At 44.3% G+C, this 12,040-nt stretch overlaps 1 protein-coding gene across 1 annotated transcript; it reads left to right on the top strand.

Annotated features, from left to right (window-relative positions):
* Window positions 1-10,241: 10,241 nt before the first annotated feature.
* On the top strand, window positions 10,242-11,784 carry LOC111877734 (geranylgeranyl diphosphate reductase, chloroplastic). The gene has a single exon (XM_023874243.3). The coding sequence runs from the start codon at window positions 10,280-10,282 to the stop codon at window positions 11,684-11,686; it is 1,407 nt and encodes a 468-aa protein (XP_023730011.1). The 5' UTR covers window positions 10,242-10,279; the 3' UTR covers window positions 11,687-11,784.
* The last annotated feature ends 256 nt before the right edge of the window (window positions 11,785-12,040 follow it).

Raw genomic sequence — 12,040 nt, 5'->3', positions numbered from 1 at the left:
AAACTCCATGCGGAAAACATGTGTGTGTGTGATGCGCTGCTACACCACCAGCTCCTTCCCCTTAGACGAAGAGGTACTTGGAACCAAAACTGAAACTATAAGAACGAAGCTTAGTGAGTTCCCCCACCATACCCATAGCACATAGTCATCAGTATCTTTCAACCGGTAACCGGGAGCTACCCTCCCCTTCGATATCTTTCTGTAACAACGTAAATTTTCAAACAAATTTTTTTATTTCAAAATAAAGTATTTTCATTCAGAACAAGGCATAAACATTCCAAGTGTCATGTCAGAATACAAATCATATGAATCCCAAGATCACAAAACATCTATCAGTGTGTACAGATCACGCCGGCGCCTTCCCACGGTCCTTGCTAGTACCTGAAACACATACACAACAACTGTAAGCATAAATGCTTAGTGAGTTCCCCAAAATACAACTTACGCACATACGCCTTTCTAGGCCCTGACCTCCCGGTCCATGTGTCTCAGGGGACTTCCGTCCCTGCTGGGTAAACCTTCCGGTCCTACCCACGCCAACCTTACGGTCCAGATTACAAGCCTTCCGACCCATAACATAATGCCTTCCGGCCCACATAAACATACATAGCACGCATAACAATTATCTTATCACATATAGCACATATATCACATATCATATCCGACCTTCCGGTCACACAGTCAAACCCTTCCGGGTACGGTATAGTGAGAAGACTCACCTCGTGAATATCGAAAGCTAGCAAATCCCGAAATCACTCGTGCTCGATCCGCCGAGCTACAATCTCCCTATAACATCATACATCTCTTATTAACACTTTTATCTTCTAATTTGACTATCCCTAAGAAGTCAAACATAGGTCAACTCTGGTCAACGGTCAACGGTCAACGGTCAACTTGACCGGACTCGGCGAGCGCTAGGGCGACTCAGCGAGTCTAGACGTCCTCACCAATTCTCTAATATTTCCTTTCTACACGTCGAGTATCTCCCCTGACTCGACGAGTTCCTCCTGGAAGAATCGCGGGGCCACCCCGACTCAACTCGCCGAGTCTGAAGAACAACTTGGCGAGTCCCAGTTCGACTCAGACCACCTGTTAACCCTCTCTAACTCGCCCTGACTCACCGATCCAACCCATAACCCGGACAGGACCATTCTAAGGCAATCTTCAAGCTACTCGTCGAGTCTGTTCATCGGACTCGGCGAGTCCATGCCATGCAACCGCTCAAACTGCTTTCTAAGGTCGGATCTACTCCGGCAATTCATAGGTCTGGCCTTCCTAGACTGGTTCATCACGTAAAGTCCTTATTTCGGTGCTCATAATACACCCCATGACTCATAATTGACGTTTTGACCTAAGGCATAAGGATTCCAATCCAAAACCTCCATTGATTCCCGAAAAGCTCAGGCATGGGACACTCTGGACTTCCAAGGGACCCAATATAGGGTTCCAATCGCTTGGGGGACTAAGGAAACGCTCAATCTAGCCACAAAAGGGTTCAATAAACCCTAAATCCATATACACATCAACATAGAAGGGATCAACTTGAAAATATTACATGAATAACGTTGCTCTGTGTCCCCATCCCTCAGAATATGGCTTCTCCTGTTGTTCCCTTAACCAAGCCTCCTCCTCCTTGCAAAATAACACTTCCAAGATCAATAATGGTCTTCTACCTTGCTCCAGATGCTCACAATCAAATTAGGGTTTCACTCAAAGGACTAGGGTGAAAAATGACGGCGATAAGGCCCCTTATATATGTCCCAAACCTGGGAAGTTAGGGTTTCGCTAAACAGCGCGGACTCGCCGAGTCCATATCCGGACTCGCCGAGTCCAGTCGCAAACCCGCGACCAGATCCGCGATCCTACTCGGCGAGTCAGAGCTCCAACTCGCCGAGTCCCCTCTTAAAACACCCAAAATCATAAATATAACAATACCTGGAATTCCAGGCTGTTACAACTCTCCCCCACTAGGAACAGACTTCGCCCTCGAAGTCTCACTCTGAAAATAGCTCCGGATGCTGCTCCCGCATCTCACGCTCCGGCTCCCAGGTCATTTCTGATCCCTTCCGGTGCTGCCACTGAACTAACACCAGAGGTATCTCCTTATTCCTCAGAACCTTGGTCTTCCGATCTCTAATGGCCACTGGTCTCTCGGCATAATTCAGGCTCGTATCCACCTGAATTTCTTCTAATGGGACCACTGTCAACCCATCGTCTATACACTTTCTCAGTTGTGACACATGAAAAGTGTCGTGGATCTGTCTCAATTCCGTTGGCAACTCCAAACGGTAGGCCACCCGGCCTACCCTCGCAATCACACGAAAAGGCCCAATATACCGGGGTCCCAACTTGCCCCTCTTCCTGAATCGAATCACTCCTTTCCAAGGAGAGACCTTCAGGAATACGAAATCGCCGACCTAAAACTCAAGCTCGGACCGGCGTCTGTCTGCATAACTTTTCTGTCGGCTCTGGGCGGTCAATAACCTCTGTCTGACCTGCTGAATCTGTTCTGTCGTCTGAATCAAGCTGGGAGTCCCAGACTCCCTTCCTGCATCCCTCCTGAGACTCCTGGCTCTACACCCGCGGAATCCCTACCGCGTCCTCAGCAGAAATCCCAACATGATGTCATTCCATACCACTGTCACAAAGACAGTGTTCAATCACCGTACTCCAATCATCCATCTCACCACTACTTTCACTTCCGTGAACCACACTTTCCCCAACAAATGAGGGTCCGACACCTCCTCCCATGCAACAGCTCAAATGGTGGCATACCAATGCACTAATGATGGCTGTTGATATAGGATAACTCAACCAAGGATAAATACGTGCCGCAGCTTCCTCCGAAATCTAATACACATGCCCGAAGCATGTCTTCGAGCGTCTGAATCGTTCACTCTCTCTAAAGTGTCCTCAGACATCATCATGATAAGCTCTAGCTCATTTCTCATATCCCTCTTCGAGACTGAGCACCAGGTCAGCTTTTGGCTCCACAGCTGAGCCCCCAAAGGTCACCCATATCATGATCCAATATCCCACTAACTTCCTCCCCGTGACCACTATTCCGGCCCAGTGACACGCAAGTCACGAAATCCTCTTTTCCTCATGCGAGAAAAATACAATCCAACCGAGGATCGTCTCAACTCTGATCTCTGGTTTCTGCTGCGCATATTCCTTGCGTATCTCACCACATTTCCCGACAGAGACGGAGACCCCAGTCACGCCCCCGGTTCAACATTCATGCTCCAAAAACTCAATACTAGGGCTACTCAAGCCCAAAACTCTTCCACATAATACACTGTTCGGAAAACATTCCATCATCACATGCTCTTGCCATCTAGTGAGTACTACGGCTCCCCGCAGTATCACAACACTCTCTGACTAGTGAGTACTACGGCTCCCCGCAGTATCACAACTCCCTCTGACTAGTAAGTACTACGGCTCCCCGCAGTATCACAACTCCCTCTGACTAGTGAGTACTACGGCTCCCCGCAGTATCACAACTCCCTATGACTAGTGAGTACTACGGTTCCCCGCAGTATCACAACACCCTCTGCCTCCACTAGCTCGTGCTCCGTAGACTATCATAGGCGGCTACCCATACTCGACTCGAATATTCATCACAGACTCTGGAGGCAATTGACATAACAATGCCCACCCTTGCAAAGATCCACTCTCTCAAATAATCTCCCTGGGTGTCCATACTCGAAGGGCTCCCACTAGATCCATAGATACGTGATATACCACAAGTCGTCTCAATTCAAGATTCATGAGTAACTCCGAAATAAAGATATCGTACCTGGATACCCTGGAATACCCCAACAGGACATCACAAGATCCTACCACAACCACTGATCTCCTGCCCCAAGCATCATATAGACACAATAATACATTTCCTCTGAACCCCATAATTAGATCTACATTTTTCCCACATTGCAACTTCGGTGCATCTAATTTCTCGATTGGAATACGAGAAAACGCTGACGCTACGAAATATGCTGATAATTCTCCGAAACCCTTTTTCCCGCCGCTCAAAATCCAAACAAGGATACGCATACCGACCCCGGGAGTTGGCTGCCCAATCATTCTCTATCTACTTGCCCCAACATTGACCAATACCAGATTCCTAACCAATAAACATCTGCCGTGGAGACATTCATCCTTCTCAAACAAGTACTTCCCGCATTAACTCACTCTGACCCCTTTCCTCGATAACCGACATCTCTGGTCTCATGATTTCTTACCGCAGATCTCTATACTCCACTTATAACTGCTCTTGACAAATTTCTGCTTTCTTACATACGGCACCCGGTTCTCCCCCACTTAGGGTTCGAACCATCACCAAATAACACACAACCAACCCATAACTATTTTCACCCACAAAATCGCACCTGCCCCCGGAAAGTGCTACACAACGCCCGATAATCCCCCCTTGAGGAAATCAATCAACCTCGTATACTCTGAACCTCTGATGAACTCCTCAAGAACTTCTCGTCACGACTGCCTCTAGTCATTCCAAATCTCGTACCAATCTAGTACCAAACAACTCAACTGCTCAATAACATCCCTGGCTCATAGACCGAACCACAAACTCATCGTACCCCTCGCCTCAACTCATCAACCAATGCTCCAACATCGGGATCATCCCAAGAACAGGGACCCACTCCCATATTCAACACCCAACATAGATAGAAAAACTTTCTGCACTGCTAGACTCAACTGAACTCCCCACTGATACCACTACAATCCATCCTACTATACGCGAATAGATGTAGTGTGGTCCTCGACTATCTCAGTCCCAACTGACTATCTGCTCATGATAAATCACTGATTCGCGGCACACATGCTACCTGATACTCTGGTGGGAAATCATCGTCAATGACGACCTGCAGGGTTTACCCCCAAACCCAAAACTAAAACATCATGCTTCTCATATTTTGCACACGAACGTAATCAGTACCTCCCAGATCATAGAAGGTGACATCTCCTTTATCGACTGATCGCTCAACCCAGATCGAAATTCTCCCTTCTCGCTGACTCCTTACTAAAATACTCTGAGGGGCTCTCGATCTCCCTCTCAAGGGACGCCTCTTCGAACTTAATCATGACCGGATAACTGGAGAACCACTAGCCTCATTCACTACAAACCATGGTACTCATTCCATGACCTCTCTTCTCAATATGCTCCGGTGTATGGTACCCTAACCATAACATCACTCCCCAATCCGCTCCGATGTATGGTTCCCGGACCATAACATCACTCCTCAATCCACTCCGATGTATGGTGCTCGAACCATAACATCACTCCTCAATCCGCTCCGATGTATGGTACTCGAACCATAGCATCACTCCTCAATCCGCTCGTTAGGACCTTCAGAATACTCCCTGTATCAAGTATGGGTCCTCTGCTTTCAGTAGTACGGGCCCATACTACCTGCCACATCTACCCATACTTTCCACACGGACCATCCCAGAGCTCTTAAGTAGCTGCTCGACCTGCTCTTTCACCAATCCCATCGCGCGTGCTCGCTCCCCAGCGAAATTCTCTACTCTACCAGCGCACTCATCTGGCTAGGTTTACTCCCTAGGCTCTTCCGTTGTCCTCCCACTTCTTTGCTATCAGCTGCTGAAGAGCTCCTAATGATGCCAGCCGTCTACCTCCTGAATATCGTCATATTCACTTGGTAGCTGACTCCCATCATCGAGAGTTCCACAAAGCACAAAACAAGCAGCATTCGAGCATCGAAGAATACATAGGACCCCCTCTCTGATAACTCCACCTTCTCGGCTCATCCTCGGAAGTACCACTGAACTCTGTAACTCTACCCCTCATGGGTCCTAACTGGATACTCCCACTCATCACCTACTCAAAAGCATAACACATATAATAACAAGTCCTAGGCTAATGCATCACAAATCAGGCCACTCTAGTCCTAAGATATGAAATACCTAGCCTGTCTCTAGCATGCAATAATATCTCATAAAGTGCATCATAAATATCTCATAACACAAAAGTAAGGGTATTTTGGGGATCTTTACCGTTCGGGCGCTGACTGATCGTACACACTGCTTCTTTCTTGTTTACCACAAAATCATTTACAAAAGTTTATGCCTTTATTTTTAAAGTTTTCCTCAAATCCTTGGTTTGAGTTCAGTTACGCCCGAAGGTGCACCCGAATCCCTCAAACCAAGCCTCTGATACCAATTTGTAACAACGTAAATTTTCAAACAAATTTTTTTATTTCAAAATAAAGTATTTTCATTCAGAACAACGCATAAACATTCCAAGTGTCATGTCAGAATACAAATCATATGAATCCCAAGATCACAAAACATCTATCAGTGTGTACAGATCACGCCGGCGCCTTCCCACGGTCCTTGCTAGTACCTGAAACACATACACAACAACTGTAAGCATAAATGCTTAGTGAGTTCCCCAAAATACAACTTACGCACATACGCCTTTCCAGGCCCTGACCTCCCGGTCCATGTGTCTCAGGGGACTTCCGTCCCTGCTGGGTAAACCTTCCGGTCCTACCCATGCCAACCTTACGGTCCAGATTACACGCCTTCCGGCCCATAACATAATGCCTTCCGGCCCACATAAACATACATAGCACGCATAACAATTATCTTATCACATATAGCACATATATCACATATCATATCCGACCTTCCGGTCACACAGTCAAACCCTTCCGGGTACAGTATAGTGAGAAGACTCACCTCGTGAATATCGAAAGCTAGCAAATCCCGAAATCACTCGTGCTCGATCCGCCGAGCTACAATCTCCCTATAACATCATACATCTCTTATTAACACTTTTATCTTCTAAGTTGACTATCCCTAAGAAGTCAAACATAGGTCAACTCTGGTCAACGGTCAACGGTCAACGGTCAACTTGACCGGACTCGGCGAGCGCTAGGGCGACTCAGCGAGTCTAGACGTCCTCACCAATTCTCTAAGATTTCCTTTCTACACGTCGAGTATCTCCCCTGACTCGACGAGTTCCTCCTGGAAGAATCGCGGGGCCACCCCGACTCAACTCGCCGAGTCTGAAGAACAACTCGGCAAGTCCCAGTTCGACTCAGACCACCTGTTAACCCTCTCTAACTCGCCCTGACTCACCGATCCAACCCATAACCCGGACAGGACCATTCTAAGGCAATCTTCAAGCTACTCGCCGAGTCTGTTCATCGGACTCGGCGAGTCCATGCCATGCAACCGCTTAAACTGCTTTCTAAGGTCGGATCTGCTCCGACAATTCATAGGTCTGGCCTTCCTGTACTGGTTCATCACGTAAAGTCCTTATTTCGGTGCTCATAATACACCCCATGACTCATAATTGACGTTTTGACCTAAGGCATAAGGATTCCAATCCAAAACCTCCATTGATTCCCGAAAAGCTCAGGCATGGGACACTCTGGACTTCCAAGGGACCCAATATAGGGTTCCAATCGCTTGGGGGACTAAGGAAACACTCAATCTAGCCATAAAAGGGTTCAATAAACCCTAAATCCATATACACATCAACATAGAAGGGATCAACTCGAAAATATTACCTGAATAACGTTGCTCTGTGTCCCCATCCCTCAGAATATGGCTTCTCCTGTTGTTCCCTTAACCAAGCCTCCTCCTCCTTGCAAAATAACACTTCCAAGATCAATAATGGTCTTCTACCTTGCTCCAGATGCTCACAATCGAATTAGGGTTTCACTCAAAGGACTAGGGTGAACAATGACGGCCATAAGGCCCCTTATATATATGTCCCAAACCTGGGAAGTTAGGGTTTCGCTAAACAGCGCGGACTCGCCGAGTCCATATCCGGAGTCGCCGAGTCCAGTCGCGAACCCGCGACCAGATCCGCGATCCTACTCGGCGAGTCCGGGCTGTTACACTTTCAACCGGTAACCAGGAGCTACCCTCCCCTTCGGTATCTTTCAACCGGTAGCAGGGAACTATCCTCCTCTTCGGTAAATTTAAACCGATAACTGGGAGCTACTCCCCCCTTCGGTACCTTTCAACCGGTATCTGGAAACTAACCTCCCCTACGGTATCTTTCAACCGGTATCTGGGGACTATTCCACCCCTACCCCTAACACATATTACATGTCATAACATATTGATTTCATGATAGCATACATAGGCATACCGAGTCACATAATGGCATATCATAAGCATACAACTATATATGTGTGGGTTTTGTCCACCCCTTCGGTATCTTTCAACCGGTAATCGTCTTCGGTATCTTTCAACCGGTAACCAGGGGGTAGCGCGCTCTACTACTACTAACACATACTCAGCATAGATATAACAACCAGACAATTATCACAAAGATAACCATCTCACCCATAATCTCCTATTGGTGTGCCGGTATTGGTGTTGTAGACCCATTCCTACTGGAAGGTAACTCACCTCGTAAGGCTAACTGCTGAAAAGCTGATTGATAGATGTCCGACTGCTGCTTCGGTGATCCTCCAGCTATAATTCCCATAAAACACTTAGTCAGACCCTGATAACTGTTCTTAGGGTAAAATGACTATTTAGTACCTGATGAATGAACTTTAGTAGCTATGTAATTAGTGCTTTACGAACGAGCATTGGCAGCTATGGACTTAGTATCTGTCTTATAAACCCTGGAAGCAAGGGACTTTGGAATGAGGAAATTCAGGATAGATGACTCTTAGGGTAGACCCTTAAGAGTAAGGAAGATAATGGGGGATGAGTAATTGAGTTGATTGTTTGATGTTTAAACATAATAATTATATTATTGTGGGTTGAAAACCCTATGTACTCAGCAGGTTTCCCAACCTGACCCACTCAAGCTTATTGTATCATAGGTGTCGATATGAAGTTATATTACACTGAGAGATTACGGAGATATAAATCATTAGTCATAATGAATGTAAGTTCTGTTTATGCTTATGTTCATGTATTAACGATGACATCCCAAATGTTTTAAAATGAATAAAAATAAATTTCTTCGGAAATGCTTTGATAACGTATTTATCATGTTTTACTGGGAACAAATTCTGCAACATTTTTATTAAAAGAGGTACTCTGATTTTTATAAAATATAAACAAAATCAGTCTTTTCTGACCGTAAAAATGGGAATGTCACAGTTACGTTTTGAATATCGTATGTTATTTTTATCTAAAATACAATATGAATGAACCCGTCTGAGTTCCCACCAACGCAGAGACTGACAACTTCTAGTTTATTCTAAAATCCAATTCATCTTTGACAATATAAGTCCTTGTTAACTTATTATTATTAATTTTAGATTTTGTAAATGTTTCAACCTTTTATTTTTCAAATGTTATTTTCATATCTGTGTTTGAACTTTGAAAAATATTAATTTTATCAATTTTATCTTTTAAACTTTTTTTTATCCCCCTTTAATATATATGATTTGATTTTTTTATAGTGACCATCATTCCGACTTTCTAAACTTTCATATGAGTCGGTATAAATTAAAGATGATAAACATTTCGGCGTAAATTGATAACTTTTGTTCATTGATTTAAAAAAAGAAAAATTGCTTTTTTTACGTACATGTTGATATAAATTCGAGTCCGTCTCCTTTTTGATGTAATTTTTTTTCTTTTTATATTTTTGTGTTTATTTTTATATATGTTTTATATGTATGAATCAAATCATATATAATATGTTTTTAATTATTTGAACTTTTGGTCGTCAACTTAAAAAAATTCTTATTTATTCTTATATGTGTCACGTATAAGCTTTTATTATTTTTGTTTGGCATGAATTTGTCCCGTTGATTTTTGTGGTTTTTCAATATAAGTATTCACCTTCTTTATCTACGTTTCAGTGTAAAATTCTTATGTTTTTGTGCTTATTTTAAAGCATTTTTCTGCACATGAATATGGTCCTTAATTTTTATGTTTTGGAACTTAAATCCTTCTAATATGTATGAGTTTGATCTCTACTTTGTGATTGGACAAATTACGTCCTCATAAACCTATATGGCTAATTGCATTGCATTTATGAAAATATTATATATATATATTATATGTTATATGATATTTTAGATCATCCGTAGTCCGTACCTTACCCTTTTACTTCTACAAATATAATAAATTTTAGTTAAAAAGGCAAATACATAATGAACGTGGGATGTTATTATTTTAATAAATTTGTTAGTACAAAGGTAGTTGGACTCCCCTATTATCCTACAGTAATTAACCACACATCTCCATCATATCTTTGAGACAAACCAGTCAAACTAGCCAAGTACTCCATCTCCCACAAATCAAAATGGCTTCTTTTGCATTCATCTCTTTCGTCGGCCTCCGCAAATCTTCGCCGGAAAAACACAACCATCACTCACTCACCACTCTACCTAAATGCATTGCACCAAGCCATGCTCACTACCGCCGTCTCAGTGTCGTCGCCGCCAAAACCAGCCCAAAAATCACTGGACGAAACCTTCGAGTCGCAGTCGTTGGCGGTGGTCCTGCCGGTGGAGCAGCTGCCGAAACTCTAGCCAAAGGCGGAATAGAGACGTTCTTGATCGAGCGCAAACTGGACAATGCCAAGCCCTGTGGTGGTGCCATTCCACTTTGCATGGTCGGAGAGTTTGACTTGCCGTTGGATATCATTGACCGCCGTGTCACCAAGATGAAGATAATCTCCCCGTCAAACATTGCCATCAACTTCGGTCAAACCCTTAAGCCCCATGAGTATGTCGGCATGCTCCGCCGGGAAGTCCTCGATGCATACCTTCGTGACCGCGCTGCTGCCTCCGGTGCCACCATCATCAACGGATATTTTGTCGAAATAGACAAACCCCAAGAGAAAAACGCACCTTACGTCCTCTATTACAACGCCTACAACGGAAAAAGAGGATCAGCAGGAGAAAGGATGAGTATTGAAGTGGACGCAATAATCGGCGCTGACGGAGCAAATTCCCGTGTCGCAAAATCCATTGAGGCCGGCGATTACGAGTATGCAATAGCTTTCCAAGAACGAGTAAAGATCCCAGAAGACAAAATGCATTACTACGAGAACCTTGCTGAGGTATACGTCGGCAAGGACGTATCACCAGACTTCTATGGATGGGTGTTTCCGAAATGCGACCACGTAGCTGTCGGAACAGGCACAGTCACACACAAACCCGACATCAAAAAATTCCAGCTCGCCACGCGCCTCCGTGCGCATGATAAGATTCATGGCGGAAAGATCATACGGGTGGAAGCTCACCCCATACCTCAACACCCTCGACCGAGGAGAGTGGTGGAGAGGGTAGCCCTGGTAGGAGATGCGGCGGGGTATGTGACGAAATGCTCCGGTGAAGGTATATATTTTGCGGCAAAGAGTGGGCGGATGTGTGCGGAGGCGATAGTAGAGGGATCGGAGAACGGTAGGAGGATGGTGGATGAGGGTGATCTGAGGAGTTATCTGAAGAAATGGGATAAAACATATTGGCCGACGTATAAGGTGCTGGATGTGTTGCAGAAGGTGTTTTACAGGTCAAATCCGGCGAAGGAGGCGTTTGTGGAGATGTGTAGCAATGAGTATGTTCAAAAGATGACTTTCGACAGTTATTTGTACAAGAAGGTGGCGCCGGGGAATCCATTGGAGGACATGAAGCTCGTCGTGAACACGATTGGGAGTCTGGTTAGGGCCCATGCACTTAACAATGAGATGGTTAAGATAAATTAAGTTATTAATAATATTCATGATATCAATGTAATACTAAATTTGATATCTGTTTATGTTTAGCTTTCCAATTGAGTAAAATAGAATATTTTTATTATTAATTATATTATCGTTAAGTACATGAATTTCAATTAACTCCGAATTCAAACCTATATGTTATCCGCTTCAATCACAATCGATGAGTTTTTCCCCGATTTCTGGATCTTTTTGAAGTTGTTTGGAACGTAATAACATTCAAAACTTGGAAATCTCAAACGTCAATCAAGCACACGTATACATGCCTCTTTTTCAAAGTGAATATATGTATATTGACCTATGTTGTTGTCATGTACTTTGCGTTCTATAAATTTGCTCCTT

This window comes from Lactuca sativa, chromosome 4 (assembly GCF_002870075.4).
Source record: "Lactuca sativa cultivar Salinas chromosome 4, Lsat_Salinas_v11, whole genome shotgun sequence".
Taxonomy (NCBI): Eukaryota; Viridiplantae; Streptophyta; class Magnoliopsida; order Asterales; family Asteraceae; genus Lactuca; species Lactuca sativa.
This window is presented reverse-complemented; position numbering and strand designations above follow the sequence as displayed.

Excerpts from the sequence above, each read along its gene's own strand:
- LOC111877734 (XM_023874243.3), top strand. The coding sequence starts at position 10,280 with ATGGCTTCTTTTGCATTCATCTCTTTCGTCGGCCTCCGCAAATCTTCG.